This window comes from Pseudonaja textilis, chromosome 4 (assembly GCF_049901715.1).
Source record: "Pseudonaja textilis isolate UNSWEBS1 chromosome 4, rPseTex1.2, whole genome shotgun sequence".
In the NCBI taxonomy this organism is placed as follows: Eukaryota; Metazoa; Chordata; class Lepidosauria; order Squamata; family Elapidae; genus Pseudonaja; species Pseudonaja textilis.
Window position 1 is genome coordinate 64,940,399 of NC_141993.1, and position 21,169 is coordinate 64,961,567.

Here is a 21,169-nt window from a genome sequence, read left to right on the forward strand (position 1 = left end):
TTGGTTTTATAACATTAGGTACTAGTATCACAAGAACACTTATAAACTCAGCACTATTTTGATGAAGTGAAGTAAAAATTAAGAGTGCCACTGTTTACCATAAATTCTCTTCATCAACTCATTGGGTTTATACAAGTTACTGGAAATTCTTAATCATTGATGTTGAGGTAATTCTCCGTTAGGAGAATGAGCTCATACAGGGAGACGTATTTGAGAGCAGTGTTTGAATAATACACACACAGAGCACACAGATACACTGTACAGTAAATGTACGTTTTTACTTCCAGAAACGTTAAGCAAAGTCCAAATAAGCAATCCAAAGTCATTCACAGGTAAATCAGTCAGTTTTCAATCCAGGGATAATCCAATAACAAATTCCAGTGTCAAAAACAGTTCAGTATCAGACTTACATTAAATCCAGAAATATCAGTCAATTAGGAAAAATGGAGGAATGGCAATACTTTCCAACAGAAGGAAATAGAGACTTACTCACACTCTCTTCTGAGACTCAAATAGAGACTTACTCACACTCTCTTCTGAGACTCAGACTAAAACAAACCAGGTTTCTGGCTCCATCTTATGGCCATTTGAAAAACCATACCTAATTACAGTTTTGCACTTTCTTAAAGATAAAGTTTTAAAATGTTTATCTTGGTTTATATATTTCTAACCCAAATACCTGTTAGGTGACTTATATTCCTAACAATTGATAATACTGGTTGAAACAATTACGGATGGCAGTTAAACATTTCTGGACCCAAGGCTAAGACCAGAACTAGAATAGAATAGAATAGAATAGAATAACAGAGTTGGAAGGGACCTTGGAGGTCTTCTAGTCCAACCCGCTGCCTAGGCAGGAAACCCTACACCACTTCAGACAAATGGTTATCCAACATCTTTTTAAAAACTTCCAGAGTTGGAGCATTCACAACTTCTGGAGGCAAGTTGTTCCACTGATTAATTGTTCTAACTGTCAGGAAATTTCTCCTTAGTTCTAGGTTGCTTGATTAGTTTTTACCCATTAATTCTTGTCCTTCTCTCAGGTGCTTTGGAGAATAGCTTGACTCCCTCTTCTTTGTGGCAGCCCTTGAGATAGTGGAACACTGCTATCATGCCGCCCTTAAATTAGATATACCTAGTTCCTGCAACCATTCTTCATATGTTTTAGCCTCCAGTCCCCTAATCATCTTTGTTGCTCTTCTCTGCACTCTTTCTAGGGTTCCACATCTTTTTTACATCGTGGTGACCAAAACTGAATGCAGTATTCCAAGTGTGGCCTTACCAAGGTATTATAAAGTGATATTAATACTTCACGTGATCTTTAATATTATTTTGTGTTAAGGACTCTAGTCAGCTTTTGAGTGGATATGGTACATGAATGCCATACCCTTAAGTGAATGTGTGCCTATGTTCATGTATGGAACTAGATTCCATTAGATTCTAATTAATTTAAATTTAATTTATTTTAATTTATTGGAATTTGTCAAACAAAACTGAGAACAAGAATAGGAGAATAAAAATACAATGACATGGATGATAGGCACATTAGTGCACTTATGCATGCCCCCTCTACTGACTATTTAAGTAATTGACTATAATTTTAAATTATGATATTTTCCCATGTGTCCACAACTATTAAATTATAATTTGGAGCCCCTTTTGTAGAAGTTCTGTGGCTTTAGATCTTTTAATATGATGGAGACATCAAGCAATGAATGTTTGATATAGTGTAGACCAACTCATATATCCATCGTCTATAATCCAGTCTATAATACACATCCAATGTGTGCAATGGGAAATACTGTATGAGTCTTTTTCTTTCTCAGAATCCTGACTATATAAAACTAAGACAAAAATCTTCTCATATCTTGGAAAAGTAGTCTTGACCAGGTCACAAAATTATTCATTTCCTTCTGAATTTTAAGAAGAGATATTTTAGCTCCCTCCAGCTCATTCATTCTATTCTATTCTAAAATAATTTGCAGTGATAAATAATTTCATTTCCAACAAGTTTATTCTTTTGAAAGTCTACTGGAAAAATTTAATTAATTATGCTTGTATGAATATTTATTTCACATGCAACTTTAAGGAAAATATTCCTGGCTATGTTTATAACGGTTCATGCTTTGAAATAATTGACTACATCACTGATTTGGACAGCTATAACTTTAATTTCCCTTCTTTAGTTCTATTCATATGATTCCTAAATCTAGTTCAACTTTGCTTTACAATGTTTTCATGTCATAGAAATAAATCTATTGTAAAATCAAATGGCAAACAGGATGATCAACTCAGAATGAGCTCCAGGATTATAATATTTCAAGCTCAGGAGAAGTGGAACCTATTTAATGTTAAATTAAAAAGCAAAAATAGGTGTATTAAGATTTTAGTAAATCAATGGAAGAAATATTACATGAGACATTTTATCTAGAGACAATAATTTCATTTCATTATATTAAGGCATTAATTGTGCAGTATATTGCATATATTATCTAGAATCCTGATTGTCCTTGAAGCTTATTATACCTTTGATGTTTAAACATGATCTTAATACCCATCAATTTTTCTCCTTTGCGCAAAAAGACATAAAGGATTGTGAAGATAACTTTTTAAATTCAGTTAAATTTCATATCTTAATTGTATACTAAACATATTTGCTCAAAGGCTATGAAATATTTTCTATTCAAAGTGACCCTATAATTATATTTTTATTTATTTTACTTTTTAAAACCATTTCGTTTTTCAGGGTAGCTAACAACATAACCCAAAAATGTCAACCTCAAAAAAACAATCTTCCTAAACTAGGATGAAAAAAACACTGACAAAGTATCAGCAAAACATGCGCATTGGCATTAAAATGATTTGTCTACGAAGGATAAAGGCACAACCACTGTATTTTTGAGGGACTTAAAAATAATATAGTTTCCGGGAGGCTTTTACTGTTAGTATTTTATGGCAAACAAGCAAACCATCATAGATCATTCTGTAGCTTTCCCTTCCCTGAATCACAGACCATTTGCATCTAATGAAGTGGACTGTGGTCCTGGAAAGGGAAAGTGGTAATAAACTAGTCTTTATGGTGCAATGAAGCTAGTGAAGCTGTATATTGAAATGGAAGACAGAAACAAGATCTTTTGCATTAGCAAAGACCACCCTTTGTTAATAAACAAAAGCTTTACATGACACAGTGATGTCTAGGTAATGCTGTAAATTGCTACTCTGGCGATACTCCATAAAAAGGGAAAACATACTTTGTTCCTTGCTCACATTTCTCAAAGAACTGTCCTATCTTTGAGCATTTTATCTCCACAGAGGCAAAAATCAGTTACTTATAAATTGTTAACTCCTCTTTCTCTTATAGCAATAGCTCTTATTTTACATTGCTACAGAAAAGTGCCTCCTAGAAACACAGACTTTTTTGTTTACTCATTAAAACTTTTCTAAATTTAAAAACAAACAAATAAAGCTCAAATTCAAAGCAAAATGTGTCACTCTTTTCCACAGGAAACATTCACTGAAAAGCAGAAAAATGTAGGAACCTGTGTTGGTTTTATACACTCTAAATGTCTAGCTTGTTGCAGATGCTAAGTAAGTATTTTAGTTACTTTAAGCCATCCAGTCTTTTAACTATGGCTTGTACAAATTCCTGATGTGGACGCTGACTAAGCAATGTCATTAGAAGAAATAAATCATGTACAACTTAAGCAGGAAGATGATTATAGAAGGCTATTTACCTTCATTTTCATTCTTCCCATCTGTTAACACTTCCAATGGTTAGATTAATAAATTTGCATATGCATTCAAGCTCACCTGCACCTGCAACTTATGACATAAATGACTATAGAACTAAAAGGATTATATTTATGGCATCTCTAAAATCTTAAAACACAAAGTCTTATTGAATGTGAAACATGTAATGGCTGTATTTTACAGCATCTGATCTTCCAAACTAGTTTAGTAACAAAGGATATTAGTGCAGTGACAATTGCATAGGCAGCGCCCATAGAAAAAGATCCAGCAAAGCTCCCTAAAAAATTTCCCACCGACTGGAAGAAGGCAGCAGCATCAAAGATATTGGGATTCTCCTTGGGACTGTAAATGGATATTGAACTGAAATAAAGACAAAAAGGAGAGAAAAATAATGAATTTTCTCACATACCACAACCTCCAATTTCACAAGCTTAAGGATGTACTTTACTAAAGTCAAACAGTTACTCCTTGGGGTTGCAATTTCATCCAAATGTGGTGGCATAACAAAATAAGGTTTATTTTTAAAGGCAATATCATTTGCCACTGTCACATTTTGCCAGTATGTAAACATATGTCACAAAGAGCATTGTTTTCAATCCTACAAGACTTTAATACATGGTAGATATGTAATAAATCTGCAGGTGAGCTAGATGCCTTTGAATTATTTATTGGCTATATGTCTTCTGGATGGCTATATGTTCACATACTCCTGATTAAAAAAAAATAGTTTTATAGCTCACTCACACAAGCACAGTCCAAATTATGGAACATAGAAAATCTTTTAGTAATGATCTCATAAAGTGTTACAGTTGTGTTGTTCATAGCTTTACCCTTCATAAACCAAATTAGGAGTATGTCAACAGCCTCACAATATGAAGCCTCAGGGAAACACAAACCAAACATTTCTTTCCAAAGCAAAGAAATAGTTGTCTCTACCAGAGTTCCTTTTTTATACTCAAGTCTTTGGCTGCTAACATCAAGATTATATCCTTATGGGAAATTAATGCTATGCCACAGTGGGAAGATCATCTGGTAAAAACATTTCAATTTCCTGCTCAATAGTAGAGATGAATGACATAGAGTGTTAATAATATTGTCAGAGTGGCACAATCTTTTTATTATAAAATTAAATACAACTTCATCTGCACCAACTTCTAATTAAGAATCTTTTTTTTTTCTGAGATCCTTTTATTTTAGTCCTTTTTACTGATGGATGTGGAATTTTTAGTACAGGATTTCCAAAACAATTTCTATACTTACTATCTTTAATATTAAGTATTAGAAAGTTTCAAATTGGATGAAGAAATATAAATAATTATGCTAATGATATGCCTCTGATAGCATAAAATGCAAAGGATTTGCAAGCTGTAGTAATACAAGGAAGACAATGAAAAATGAAACTAAAATTAAACAAATTAAATATAAAGAAGACATTGAATCCAAACCATGCGGAAAAGTCTACACAATTGTGCGTTCGTGCAAAATATAATTTCCTAAATGTTACAGATCAATGAAACATGTAATTAATGAAATGGAGAACAGGTTAATAGAGTTTTGGTACGGTTTTTTTAAAAAAGGAAATTACTGTTTGGATTCACATTAGTGTTTGCATATGCACACTGTAAGAATTAACCTACAGTTTCTTTTTCATTTGATATACTTTTTCATTTGATATACTGTCTAATTGGTTGTATCCTATAGCTTCTCTCTGGCTGGTATGAACCAGCAGACATTATATACTCTGGATTCTTTTCAATAGTGCCATGAAAAAGTCTGCCTTTTTTCAGCATTCCATATAGTCTCAAAGGTCTGGTTCTCCTTCCAGGCTTGGATTAGTATGAATGGAGACTCCCTGTTGAATGTGTTTTTATGTAATAGTAATAATGTTGAAAGGTCATCTAGTCCAACTTCCTGCTCTCGCGGGAACCTATCTGATAAATGGCTGTTAGGTCTCTTCTTAAAAGCCTCCAGTAACAGGATACCCACAACTTCGGAAGATCATTTGTTTCACTGGTTAATTGTTCTCATTGTGAGGAATTTTCTCCTTAGTTCTAGGTTGCTTCTCTCCTTGGTTAGCTGCCATCCACTGTTTCTTATCCTGCCTACAGGTGCTTTGGTAAATAAGTTGGCCCCCTTCTTCCTTGTGGCGGCCCTTCAAGCACTGGAAGACTGTTATCATGTGCCCCCCCGCTTCTATTTGTATCTATATGCAAAAGCTAGTTTGTGAAACAAATATGAATGTTTAAAATAGTTTTACCCACTTTTTGAAAAAGTTTCACCTGAAACAAGCAGGAGTCAGAAAATAAAGAAAAGATAAGGGCATGGCTGCTAAATGTGCCTTTCTAGTCACCCAAGTAATGTTGTGCTACAGTATGCTTCATAGTTTCTCAAAGCTTTTATGTTTCCAGCAATTTCTTCAGTGCCTGATCATTTCTTCTAAATTCCTCTTGGTAGTGTTTTTGAGTTTACTGTACTGCTGAAGCTGGCAATGCTAGTTCTGTTGCACATCTTTCCTGGAGTTTGAAGCTACCCAAATTTCCTTTTTTTAAAACAAATTTTATTCAGTTTTTCACATAAAAACAAAAATCTCTTTTTAGTGGACAACATATTTCCGGGTCATCACCTTTGCATACAAATATGACAGCAATTATACATTCATATATGCATACTTAATTCTATTATTACCTTTTCCATTCCAAATTTTCAGTAAAGAGAGAAACCAACACATTAATTCTAGCCTCTTTCATTACTCTCAATTGAAACATCTTTTTGTCTCATTTCAATTATTTCAAATATAATCCTTTAATATTTATTTTAAAAATAAAGATAAACAATATGTGTTTGCCAAAGAAGAAGAAGAAGAAGAAGAAGAAGAAGAAGAAGAAGAAGAAGAAGAAGAAGAAGAAGAAGAAGAAGTAGTAGTAGTTGCCAGTGTCTCTCCTTGCTTTTAATAGTCTATATTGACTTATTAATTTAGTCAGTTCTTTAGTCTGTCATATTCCTTTCCATTACACATTCTTTTTATAAATTCTAAATTAATACTAAAGAAAAAAAAAACAAGTATAGGTTTCCCCCCTTTTACTGCTTTGAGTGGGACACCTCAGTGGTTAAAATATACCTTTATTCCCTCATCTTGATTCCCAATAAACCATTATTTTTAAGAAGTTACAATAATAATCATTACATCTTTTCATTTGGATTCCACAGCATATTTCCCCCCTTAATTTTTAATAAGAGTTATCAATATCTATATTACCCTATTTTCTAAATATTTTTAATTGCAGAAATATTCTTATTACCCCTTGTCACCCTGCAGAATCCCCTTTTTAATTCATCAACCATTATCTCTGAGAAAACAATTTCTTTTCATCATTTTACTATTTCCATATTTCTTTATTTCATGTACCTGTTTCTTGCTGCTTGTCCTTCCCCTCTTTTCCGCATATCTTTTCGCATTCCAGTTTATATCCCTCTCTTTCTTAATATCTTCCTTTCCCCTTTTCTGCTGGGTCTTTCTGCCTTTCCCGACTTCACAGGTATTCCCCCTTTTGATTGCCTTCTTAAGTTTCAACTTTTTAACCTTCCTTCTTTCCCCACTTCTTTGTAGTGTTCTTTGTGTTAATTGTCTATTTAAAATGTCTTCTCCTTGAGTCGACTCCTCCTCCTCTGAAGCTCTTTTTTCTTGTTCTTCAATTGCCATTTCCATTTTTTCTAACACAGAACAAAGTGATTCACCTCTTTCCTGTAGTAATTCTCTCATATTTTTAAGTTCCATTTTTAATTCCTGAAGAGATATCATTACACACTCTTGTATTTTATGATCGTTAAAGTCCACAAAAAAACAAAACAAAACACTTTTACTTTCCTTCTTTCTTCTTTCAATTTTCTAAAGTTCTCAATTGTTCCAGCCCAGGGTTTATACCAAAAACATCAATCAATCCCACAGTCAGTCTTTTCTTGCTTTTTTCTTTATTCTAGTTCTGCTTTCACTTTCTCAGATTCTTACTTTGTTTCAATATTTCTTTAATATTATATCCACACAAGTTCATTCAGAAACAGGATACTTTCCATTTTGTTTGAGCTCAAGTTTTTGTCAAAAGGTGGCACTCTCCATTATACAAAGTCTTCACCTTTTCCCCCTATTTTTTTTATTTAGGGTTTTTCAAACCTCAATATTCCAACACAGTTCAGTCTCCAATTTGTAAACTTTATTATTATTATTTTTTTACAATCTTAAGTCCAGCTTGATTTTATGCCTGTTTATTGCCAAAATATTTTAGTCCAATTTAGTTAAATCTTTAATTCTGGCTTCTTCCTTTCCCAGTTTGAAGCCCTGCTTAGCTGTCAGAAATATTTTCTTATTTTTTCCTGTCCCTTTGTAATTTCACTGCTCACTTTTCTTTTCTTAAAAAGTCCTTGTTACCTTAATCCCGGAGTACTTTTTGTTTGGTTGTTTCATCCAATTGTCCCAGCTCAGATGTTATCCACGTCTTTCTTCACTCCTGCACAAATCTTAGTCCAACTGAGTCCTCCTCTTCTGGGTGGCCATTTTAAACCACCGCTGTAGTTGTCTTCGGGGGGAAAAAGACCAAGCCCAGAAGGGGAGATGCGGCTCCCCTCAACCTGGCTTGCGGCTTCCTCTTACTCCATCATCCCTCCAAGGCAGCTTCAACCCCTAATCGTAATGATCGGGGCTCTCCAACGAAAGAGCATGGACCATAGCCACAGAGAGATGCGATCTACGATCTGTCAGTGAGGAGGCTCCGCCTTCTTTCCACCACATTTTGTTGTTTCAACGGGCCATGTAAAGAATTTCCGCATGGATTGAAAGAGGTTTGAGAAGTCAGGGAATTTACTGGAGAGGGATTCTACAGCACAAGATAAACATCTCACCCTTTCCATAATTTGAGCATTTCTGCTGTCAGCTCGTCAGTAATTCTCACATTTTCCAAAGAGATTTAAGGGGAAAAACTGGAAATTTAATAAAATAATACACATACATTAGAACTAGGCTTCACTGAATTATGAAAAGAAGCTAATCAGACAAACATGATTAATACTGGGTTAGTGTTTTAATAATATTTTCTAAAAGTAGTAGTAAATCTCAATACATTAATAGAATCTTCAGGTAAAAATTTATTATCTTTCAGATCTGCTTTTGATTATAGGCCAGAATTCATCTGAAGGCCACAGGCAACATTAGAAGCAGAGTGGACATTACTCTTCAGAAGCCAGTGCAAGGTTTTGCCAAAGACAATGAGGTATGGTTTCTAAATATGGTCATCTTTCAATACTCAAGAATGGTTATTAAGCAGGAGTGTCCAGAGAGTATGATAGAAAAGATGGATGTTGTGATAATGCAATTGAAATTCTTCCTGCTTTTATATTTGTTTTATATACCTTCTTGATCATCCCTGCAGACCTCTGAATTATGAACAATCTAACTAAAAAAATAAAAAAGTGGTTTTACTACTAGCTCTCTTGTCTACCCCTTATTCAGATAATTCTGTTGCCAGAGAGCCTGCTGTGGACACAGCAGGCAATTGTCAGCCTCCTCATCTATCTTAAATACATTACATTCCTATACAGACCTCAACAACAATTCTCTTTTTAGGGATAGGATAGGAAGGCAGCTGCCTCAGCACAGCCAAACTGGCTGTCATGTAAGGAAAGGAAAATATTTTATAATTATTGCATTTCTACTACCCTGGAATGAAAAGAATATTGTGAGATTAATTGTCTCAGATGCCAAAATAACTTGTCTGCCCTTAAGAACTACACTGTGGTCCTTAATTTGGTAGATAGAAAGTGCTATTTGCAAAACTTATTTTTCACTATTTATTATTTCAGTTGTTTTTCCTGTATTTCTATGCTTGGTGCATTTAATAGTTTTGGTGTTAAAGTTGTTGGCCTCAAAAATGTACATTTTTGTACATTCTATACATTTTAACATGACATTGTGTTCCACTTTAGAAGACTAGAAAGATATTAAAACTTAGAAAAAGATATATATATATATATATTGAATTTAGGAAGGAATGAGATAATTAAAAGTAAGATTGAGAAAATGAAGGGAAGGGAAAAATTATTGAGAAATATTACTGAAAAATGTTTGAGAAAAATTATTGAGAAATGTTAAAATAGTAATAAGATATGGAATAGAACACAAAGATGAATATGAAATTGAATTTGTGTCTGTATGGAGAAGTGATAACCCGGGACCATGCTATTCTCAAAAAAAGAAACTTTACTTGTATTATGTTTTGTGAAAACCCAAATAAAATTTTTATAATAAAAAAAAGAAGTTTTATTTCCAATCAAAACATTATATACAGGTGAAATTCGAAAAATTTGAATATCGTGCAAAAGTTCATTTATTTCAGTAATGCAACTTAAAAGGTGAAACTAATATATGAGATAGACTCATTACATGCAAAGCAAGATAGTTCAAGCAGTGATGTGTCATAATTGTGATGATTATGGCTTACAGCTCATAAAATCCCCAAATCCACAATCTCAGAAAATTAGAATATTGTGAAAAGGTGAAATATCCTAGGCTCAAAGTATCCCACTCTAATCAGCTAATTAAGCCATAACACCTGCAAAGGGTTCCTGAGTCTTTAAATGGTCTCTCAGTATGGTTCAGTAGGAATCACAATCATAGGAAAGACTGCTGACCTGACAAGTTGTGCAGAAAACCATAATTGACACCCTCCACAAGGAGGGAAAGCCTCAAAAGGTAATTGCAAAAGAAGTTGGATGTTCCCAAAGTGCTGTATCAAAGCACATTAATAGAAAGTTATGTGGAAGGGAAAAGTATGGAAGAAAAAGGTGCACAAGCAGCAGGGATGACCGCAGCCTGGAGAGGATTGTCAGGAAAAGGCCATTCAAAAGTGTTGGGGACTTTGATGTTTAAATCTATCATACTTAGCAGAAAAGTTTTGGGTTCAAGTTTTAAATTTTGTTTTGTTATATTTAAAATCCAATTTCTAATATTCCTCCAAAATGTCTGAGCACATAGGCAAGTCCACCACATGTGCAAATATGTTCCTTGTGCATAGTTACATTTCCAACAGTTGGGTGGTAGGTTAGCCAGTCTCGCAGGAGGTAGGTGCCAGCGATGAACCATTTTGTATAAGTTTTCTTTATACGAGACTGATATGGTTAATTTGTAATTTGTTTGCCAGATGTGTTCCCACTTATCTAATTCAATACTATGACCCATGTTTTTAGCCCAAATTACCATAGATTCTGTGACTATTTCTTCTTTTAATTTGTAACCCAATAGATATTTATATGGAGAAAAAATATCAGTATTTAATTTTGCACATTGTTACTGCGGTCAGAATAACCTACGCATAAAACTTTCATTCCTCAGAGGATATGGTAATTAAAAAAAAATACATGAATGTGCTGAGATGGATAGCCTAACCAAATTGGTAAAAAATAAACAAGATAGTGACTATTATGAAATGTGGAACATTTGGTATGATTGGTTAAAGAAAGGGTAATATTTGATATTTGGATAAGTTATGTAAATGACAGAAGACGTGCATTTAATTATAAACTATATAGAGAAATTAAAACATTAAAAGAACGAAGGAGTTATTGTAACAAGGCAGATCACGTCAATGATAAAGATAAAGAAAAAAAATTAACCATTGCTCAATATATGCTGTAAAATGTATATATGTACATGTTGTGGCTCTGAGTCCTGAGTCTGCATTGTTAGAGGAAGAGGACTCGGAAGATGAGGAGGTGAAATTGGGAATGCCTTCCTCCCCAGGACCTTCCTCTTCAGCAATGTCTTCCTCCCTGATTATGCCTCAGGTTTCGGCAGATAACCATGAGGAACAGCCTGGGGCTAATCAGGAGGAGGAGGGCATATCGGAGCAGCCTCTGACAGAGAATCAAGTAGATGAATGCTGGCTTGATGCTAGGCAGCGTCGCAGGAAAAAGTGTGACCTGCAGCGTAGGAGGCGTGGACGAATCAGAGACTGAGCTGGGTCATGGAGACACACCCCACAGGGGATAAAAGTGGGTGTGTTTGCTCTGGAAACTCCGTATGGGACAAAGTGTGAATTTTCTGTCGAGCTTCGGTGTATCTTGTTTCTTGAAAGCTTTCATGATTAATGTTTCTGGTTATCTTGTCGGACTTCGTAGGTAGCGTTTGTGATACGGCCAAGAACATTGCCTGCTTAAAGGAATTAACTCTGTAAATACTGAATCTTCTTGCCTGTCTGTATTTGTTCGGAGTTTGGACTTTTTCATCTTCCTTGGAAAGATGAGACATAACATGTACATATATACATACATATATATATGGTATTCAGCTTTGTTCGGGTATTTTCCCACGTCATTATAGTTGTGCTTTAAAATTAAAAATTTAAAAAAAAGTGTTGGGGACTTTCACAAGAAGTGGACTGAGGCAGTCAGTGCATCAAGAGCCACCACACACAGACGGATCCTGGACATGGGCTTCAAATGTCATATTCCTATTGTCAAGCCACTCCTGAACAACAAACAACGTCAGAAGCGTTTTACCTCAGCTAAAGAAAAACAGACCTGGTCTGTTGCTCAGTGGTCCAAAGTCCTCTTTTCTGATGAGAGCAACTTTTACATCTCATTTGGAAACCAAGGACCCAGAGTCTGGAGGAAGAATGGAGAGGCACACACTGCAAGATGCTTGAAATCCAGAGTGAAGTCTGTATTGATATGGGGAGCCATGTCATCTGCTGGTGTTGGTCCACTGTGCTTCATTAAGTCCAGGGTCAACTCAGCCGTCTACCATGAGATTTTGGAGCACTTCATGCTTCCTTCCATAGATGAGCTTTGTGGGGATGCTGACTTCATTTTCCAGCAGGACTTGGCACCTGCCCACACTGTCAAAAGCACCAAAACCTGGTTCAATGACCATGGGATTACTGTGCTTGATTGGCCAGCAAACTTGCCTGACCTGAACTCCATAGAGAATCTATGGGGCATGGCCAAAAGAAAGATGAGAGATATGAGACCAAACAATGCAGAAGAGCTGAAGGCCACTATTGAAGCATCCTGGTCTTCCATAACACCTCAGCAGTGCCACAGGCTGATAGCTTCTGTGCCACGCCGCACTGAGGCAGTAATTGCTGAAAATGGGGCCCAAATCAAGTACTGAGTACATATGCATGCTTATACTTTTCAGAGGTCCGATATTGTTCTATGTACAATCTTTGTTTTATTGGTTGCATGTAATATTCTAATTTTCTGAGATTGTGGATTTGGGGTTTTCATGAGCTGTAAGCCATCATCATCACAATTATGACAAATCGCGGCTTGAACTATCTTGCTTTGCATGTAATGAGTCTATCTCATATATTAGTTTCACCTTGTACATTGCATTACTGAAATAAATGAACTTTTGCATGATATTCTAATTTTTCCAGTTTCACCTGTATATATCTTTATATGTATGCATTGAAATTTAAACTCAAGGAAAAAAGTAATTGAAATTTAAACGCATAGTTCAAGCAACAGGCAGGACAAGAAACATCATTCTCTAATGTTACAATAGATTTCTAACTTAAGTGTTTATTATTCTAAAGTAGTGGTCCTTGTAAAATGATCCCTGATATTCATTACCTCTTATCTACGTTACTTGTAGTATCCCAGAATAATATACTATTCTGATTTACATCCCATCTCATTTACTACCTAGGATTCTTGCATCACTTTCTTTAAGAGCTACTATTACAGCATCTTGTAAAGTTGCCAAAGGCCAAGGCAGTTTATTTTAATTGTAAGTTGTATTTTACTGAAGAGGAACATTCTAATGGCAGTAAAAGTGTTCCTGTTGGGGTTAACTGCAGTTCAGGAAAGTTTACTTTGTTCTGAACCATGATGGGAAGACACAGATAGTATTTTTGTAAAACAAAAATCCTGCTTAAAACATCTTTATGTCAGCTTTTCCTGCAGGTTTTAAATAGAAATGATTGCCAACTTCTATAACATCACACCCATGCCTAGTTGAGCCCTAAGAACGTAAGTTCTTAAGACATGAGTTGTTTTCCTGGTCTTTGAGTGAGGAGACAAATATCTTATTTTTAAAAGAAACCCAGACATCTGAAACACTGCACATACAGGTAGCTCTTCGAAGTTACAATGGCATAGGAAAAAGTGACTTACAACTGGTCCTTGCACTTAGGACTGTCACAGTATGCCCATGATCAAATGATCAAAATTCAGGTGCTTGGTAACCGGCATATATTTACAACAGTTGTTGTGTCCTGGGGTCATGTGATCACCATTTACAACCTTTCCAGTTGACTTGTGACAAGCAAAGTCAATGCAGGAAGTTGGATTTGCTCAACAACTGTGTGATTCACCTAACAACAACCACAATAACCATGACATAATAGCCACCTTGTTTAGCAATGAAAACCTTGTTTTAGAGTTTGGATCAGCATTACAGCATATATGAATTAATAAGTGCTATTTTGAGCTCATGGCTGAATGTACAGAAGAAAGACAGGATTAGATGGTATGAGTAACAATATTTTAGTTACAGTTATTATTATTATTATACATTTGATCCTGCATCCAGTCTAAAACATTTATAGCCCTTTCTCTTTTACATGCAGGATGGAGATTTTTCAAAGGATTTTGTTACCCAAGATGCCAAGGACAAGCCCAGAATTTTATTTTGTAGTTAATACAGTCATAACAGGAAGAAAAGCTTCCCCAGGTCACAATTCACTAAGAGCTGTCATTATGATGATTGATGTCATTCAAATAGACATGAAAAGAGGAGCAAGATAGAAAAACTGCATGCAGAGCTGCTCACTTTGTCTTGTCTTTTTGTGTCTGTACACATATAACATATAAATACACCAATGTTGAAACTTGTTTGTCAAACAATAACTGACAAGATGGTGCTGAGACAGACCAGGAAAAATGAACCTAAGGTTATTAAACCACCCTATCTTTGATCATCTATATGTAAGTTAAAAGATATTAGTTCTTAGGAAAGAAACTGGACTATTTTATTCAAAATGATTGGCATTGTCTGCATGATGTACTATTCTAACAGTCTTCCTGCCTTCATGAATGTTAGTTCCACTTCTTCAGTTCTATAATGTATGGTTGCAGCTGTTGCCATGGCAATTCATTTTTTTTCTAAAGTGTTGAACTGAAGACATAAAAACCAGCTGCTATCACAAGAATGTAGATTATGTTCTTATTTCTAGCATGAATGAAAAAAATGGATGCCTGATTTGGTCTCTATATAATAGCAAAATAGCAGAATAGAGGGCAAAGACGTTGTGATGGATATTCAGATTCAAACAGTAAGTCAGAAATTAAAATGGGGTGGATGCTTTACAGCCTCTTGCAAATTATCCTTCTGACATATTATGCCAAATATCTCTGCTGTATTTTTATTCAGTTCTTCAGTTCTTCATTAAATACTTTTCATTGCTTTTAACTGCAGAAATTAAAATGATTTAGTACCTGGAACAGCTCTCCTGTAAGGAAAGGCTGCAATATTTCAAATGTACGTGATGAGGAGGTAGTTTAAGAAAATGGTCAAGTAATATTTTTATTTCACCATAGTCTATCATTGATGAAGCCAATAGCTGAGGATTAAGGGCAGAGGAAAGGAAACATATCTTTGTACTTCTGGGAATTCACTGATAATATTTATTTACCAATGTGAATACATTTAAAAAGAGAATTAAACAAACTTAGGAAATATAAAACTAATAGGATCTACTCGGTTGACTGTAGTATTATCTATTCTTTGGACAGATAGATTTTGATTTTGCAGGCACCATTGTTACCCTGGCTCATGACATGGTATAAGCAATAAAGGAAATCATTTTTTTTCTAAATCAATGTTTACATATTTTTTCAAAAACATCTACATAATTTTTCAAAAACATCTAAGGAGCTGGATTATCTCATCTTTCTTTTCTATAGATTTGCAATCATAAAACATAATACCTATTAACTCTGGTCCCAATTTTGGTCATAACCCAAGGACTATCTGGACTGTATATAAACAGGGAGCAAAATCCACATTTACTTACCCCAATGATGCTATCTAGTTGGGGAATGAAATATTTCAAACAAACCACCTAGCTCAAACATCACCAATTTTGATGTGTATGTGTATGTGTATGTGTATGTGTATGTGTATGTGTATGTGTATGTATATGTTCTGTATCACCTTTCTTCTTTCCCAAAGGATGAAAGAGTACAAACTCACACCAACACAGGCAGGCAAGCTGGCTTGGACTTCACAGAGTTAAGTCTTTGGAACTGATAATATCCTTGGCATTCCAACACACTCTGCCTGCCAAGTCCGAACTGATAACAAGTAAAAAGCTACTCACAGAAAATTACAAGGCAGACCACAAAAATCATTCACGAAGAAAACCTGAAGTAAGATTAAACTTTGTCCTGTACAAAGTTCCAGCCAACAACACACCCACTTTTATCCCCTGTGGGGTGTGGCTCAATGACTCAGCTCACTATCTGACCCTCCCATGCCTCCTACGTTGCTGCTCACGTTTCTCCCTATGACGCTGCTTAGGATCAAGCCAACATTCTTCTTCTTGAATCCCTGTCAGGGGCTGCTCTGATATGCCTTCCTCCTGATTAATCTCAGGCTGTTCCTCTCAGTTGTCTGATGAAACCTGAGGCATTATCAGGGAGGAAGGCATTGCCAGAGAGGAAGGTCCTGGGAAGGAAGGCATTCCCAATTCTCCTCCTCATCTTCCAAGTCCTCTTACTCTGACAGCACAGGCTCAAGAATTGGAACCACAACACTATCCCTCACCGCAGGGCCTTTCCCCCAAGTCTGACGGTCAGGATGTGGTCGCAAGGGGAAATGGTCATGGAACATCCGTATAAGGTCCGGGGTGTGGATCGTGGAAGCATCCACCCAGGAAAGGGCCTCTGGTCCATCCCCCTGCCTCTCGATCAAATGCTGGAACCGCCTTTTCAGCCAGCGGGAATCCCTAATGTGGGCCACATTGCCGTCTACTGCATCATCTTCACAATGCACAGGTAGTGGATCATCAGCTGCGGGATGTCAGAGATCACACAAAGGGCATCAGGGACCAAAAGGGAATGGTGGAAAACTGGATGAATTTTCATGGAGCGTGGTAGAGTTAGTCGATAGGCTACGGAGTTGATGACCGCCTCGATGGGAAATGGGCTGATGAACCGATGGTCCAGCTTCTTTATCGGGCGGTTGACCTGAAGATGTTTTGTGGACAACCACACACAGTCTCCTACAGGAGGCGTTGCCCATCGAGAGCGATCTGCGAACCGCTTACAATCTTCCTTGGCCCATATCAGTTGCTGCCGAACTAACTGCTGAACTGAGTGTAGCACCGAAAGGAATTCCTGAGTCTCAGTAACAGGGGAATCTAATAGTGTCAATGGGAAGAACCGCAGATGGTACCCCACATTACCATAAAATGGTGTCATTTGGGTGGAGGTGTGCTGGGAGTTGTTGAATGCAAACTCAGCCAGAGGGAGATAATCAACCCAGTTGTTCTGACGGTGGTTTACAAAACAACGCTAGTATTGCTCGAGAATGCCAATGACCTTCTCCATCCCCCCATCAGTCTCTGGATGGTGCACCAACAACAAGCACACCTGAAGCTGTAATGCGGTCATCGGGCTTTTCCAGAATTGGGCTGTAAATTGTACACCATGGTCAGAAACTACTCTGTCTGGCAGACCATGGAGACGAAAAACATGCTGCAAGAACAAGCGGGCAGTTGTACGGGCCGTTGGTAATTTATGACATGGAATGAAGTGGGCTATTTTTGTCAACATGTTGACCACTACAAGCACAGTCGTAAATCCTGAGTACGATGGTAAATGAGTCAAGAAGTCCATGGAAATCACTCCCCATGGTCTTTCTGGAGCTGGCAGAGGTTGGAGGAGACCAGGAGGCGCACCCGTTGTGGCTTTTGCTTGCCTGCACGGTACACAGGACGTGACATCGGCGTGGACATCATGCCATACTCGAGGACACTAAAAAGTCCGTGTTACAAGATGGGTCTTAAAATACCCAAAATGGCTGGCTGCAGGGTTGTCGTGACACTGAGTCATAATAAGGGCTCGAAGCAGCCCCATGGGTACGTACAACTGGCCCCAATGCTTGAGTAAGCTCTCCTTCAAAGTCCATGGGGATTCAGGTCCAATCTCCCCCATCCTCTGCTGTGACCAAGCATCTAGGCGCTACACCTCTCACACCTGAGTCCGCAAGTCCACCGATTCCTGGACCGTGGCCAAGGATTCTGCTGGCAGCACCATCCATGGAGGAAGGGGGTCCTTGGGGCAAAGGTACTCGGGTTTGCGGGACAGGGCATCTGCCCTCCGATTGTGACCACTGGGGATATAAGTCACAGAAAAATTGAACTGGGCAAAAGCAACGACCACTGGATCTGCCGCTGGTTCAACTTTCTTGCCGTTGACAAATGTTCTAAATTCCGATGGTCCATCCAGACCTCCACCTTGTGTCGGTCCCCCTTGAGAGGATGTCGCCAAGCCTCAAATGCAGCCTTGATAGCCAGCAACTCTTTTTCCCAGATGGTATAATTGCATTCGGAAGGAGTGAGTTTCTAGGAATAATACGCGCATGGAAAAAGAGTGACGCTATCCACCGGGGCTTGCAACAGCACTGGCCCAATAGCCATGTTGGATGCATTCGTCTCCACCACAAAAGGACGATGCGGATCAGGGTGCCTCAGGACATTCCTCTCGGTTGTCTGATGAAACCTGAGGCATTATCAGGGAGGAAGGCATTGCCAGAGAGGAAGGTAGAGAGGAAGGGAGGAAGGCATTCCCAGTTCCTCCTCCTCATCTTCCAAGTCCTCTTCCTCTGACACAACATGCTCAGGAATCGGGGCCACAACATGTATATATATATGTGTGTGTATGTATATGTATATACATACATACATACATACATACATACATACATATATATGTATGGCATTCAGCTTTGTTCGGGTATTTTCCCACGTCATTGTAGTTGTGCTTTTAAAGTTGTAGCACGTTTGGCAGAATCTCATCTGCCATCATCAGGCGTCTGTATTGTGTTCGTCTGATGATGGCAGATGAGATTCTGCCAAACGCTGCTACAACTTTAAAAGCACAACTACAATGATGTGGAAAATACCTGAACAAAGCTGAATGCCATGCATATATATATATATATAAAACTTAAGAATATATATATATATATATATATATGATCTTTGGTTGTTCGGGTTTTCTCCCGCATAAGATTCAAGTATCTAGGCAACGTTTCGATGAAGTCTCATTCATCATCTTTCAGGCTTCTGTCTTCGGCTCTTGCTTCTCAGAGTGATGTGAGATTGCAGCTGCTTCTTCCTTTTAACTGCTAGTGGGGGTGGGACTTGATTGGGTGGGGGCTTGGCTGTGTTCTGATTGGGTGGGGGTGTGTTCTCATTGGTAGGGGTTTGGCTGTGTTCTGATTGGTTGGGGGTTGGCCGTGTTCTGATTGGTTGGAGGCATGTTCTGTTCAGGTGGGGGCTTGGTTGTGCTCAGTTTAGTCTTAGTTGCTGGGGATTTGAGTTGGTGAGCTGTGATCTTGCTGTTTGGCTTGAGTTCGTGGTCGTGCTGCATCTTCATAGTGGGTGTCGGTTTGCTTCATGTATGGCTCGGAGGGTTTGAAGTGGGTAGTGATGCAGCTGCAGTGCAGCTTCTGGTCCATGGCCGTGTCTCATCTTCTGAGTGGGTGTGAGTCTGTTTTCTACATGGAAGTGTGGTGGTGGCATCTTGTGTGGCTCTCATGGGTGTGGGTCTGGTGTCATTCTTCATGTTAGGTACTCGTCTGTTCATGAGGGTGGGTTTCCAAATGGCTGGAAGGTGGGAGGTGTCATCTCGTTTGTTCATGCTGTGTGGGCGTTTTTCTATCTCTATGGCTTCTCTGATTATTCTGCTGTTGAAGTGTTTGGTTTTGGCGATAGTTCTGGTATTTTTAAAGTCAATTTCATGTCCTGTGGATTTGAGGTGTTGGACCAGGGAAGAGGTCGTTTCTTCTTTTTTGATTGAGTTCTTACGTTCTTCAATGCGTGCACTTATTCTTCTGTTAGTTTGTCCAATGTATGTGGTAGGGCAGGCAGTGCAGGGGATTTTGTATACTCCTTGGTTTTCTAATTCGATTTTGTCTTTGGGGTTTCTTAGGATGGTGGATATTTTTCTGTTTGTGCAGAATGCTGTTTTAATGTTGTGTTTTTGGAGGATCTTGCTGATTTTGTCTGTAGTGCCTTTTATATATGGGAGGAGGGCTTTGCCGTTTTCTTGTTCTCTGTCTTGGATTTTGGTTGGGGTTTCTTTTTGGATTAGGTGGGTAATCTTCTTTCTTTGGAATCCATTGGCTGTAAGTACGTTGGTGAGAGTGTGTAGTTCGGTTTTTTGGTGTTGTTCATCGGCTAAGCATTTTGTTCTGGAGATGAGTGTCTTGGCTACGGAATTGATCTGTGCTGGGTGGTGGTGTGAGAGTGCATGTAGATAGCGGTTTGTATGTGTTTTCTTGTGGTAGATGGTGTGTCCTAGGGAGCCATTGGATCTTTTGTATACCAAGACATCTAGGAAGGGAAGTTGATTGTTGGCTTCTGTTTCCATGGTGAATTGTATTTTGGGGTGTATTTTTGTCCATTGTAGCTGAAGTATGTATTGGATAGGCAGTGGTTGGTCAGATCTAGGATGTGCTTGGGGGGGTTGTATTTGTTTTGGATGGCTGTCAAGGCTTCTTTTATTGGCACTTGGGTGAAGAGGGATATGACATCGAAGCTTACTAGTAGGTCGCTGGGTTGTAAGTTTTGTTTCTTTATGATCTCGATGAATTGGAATGAGTTTCTTACGTGTGAGTTGATGGATTCTGCATAGGGTTGTAGTTGTTTGGCGAGAAATTTGGCCAGGTTTTGTAGAGGTGAGCCTATGGAGCTGACTATTGGTCTGAGTGGGGTTCCTTCTTTGTGTATCTTGGGGAGACCATAAAGCTTAGGGCATCTGGATGATTTCTCTCTGGGTATGATTCTTTGCTGGATTTCTTCACTGATGGGGGAGGCTTTTATTTTGGATTTGGTAGTTTTTTCTAGGTAGGTGGTGGGGTCTGTCTTTAGGGGTTTGTATGTGGGGTGTTGGAGTAGGTTGGTTAACTTGGTTTGGTAGTCAGATGTGTTCATAACCACTGTCGCGTTGCCCTTGTCTGCTGGTAGGATTATTATGCTAGTGTCTTCTTTCAGGTTAAGTAGTGCAGTTTGTTCTTCTTTGGATAAGTTGCTTTTGGGTGGTTTGCTAGTGCAGAGGATGTTGGTGATTTTGAGTCTGATTTTGTTAGCATCGTCAGGGTTGGTTTTGGTCAGGCTGGTTTCAACTCCGCATATGATGG

General features: G+C 37.8%; 1 protein-coding gene and 1 long non-coding RNA gene across 3 annotated transcripts in view; one reads left to right on the plus strand and one right to left on the minus strand.

Moving 5' to 3' along the window:
• The window catches only part of SLC9A9 (solute carrier family 9 member A9), a 240,860-nt gene that overhangs the window by 150,505 nt on the left and 69,186 nt on the right, over window positions 1-21,169 (minus strand). For both annotated transcript variants that reach the window (XM_087933285.1, XM_087933284.1), the window contains exon 7: window positions 3,972-4,110. In XM_087933285.1, the coding sequence (XP_087789411.1) occupies window positions 3,972-4,110 (139 nt within the window). The remainder of the gene's footprint in view (window positions 1-3,971; window positions 4,111-21,169) is intronic.
• Window positions 1-21,169, plus strand: part of LOC148125870 (uncharacterized) — a 45,045-nt gene that overhangs the window by 16,214 nt on the left and 7,662 nt on the right. The window lies entirely within an intron of this gene.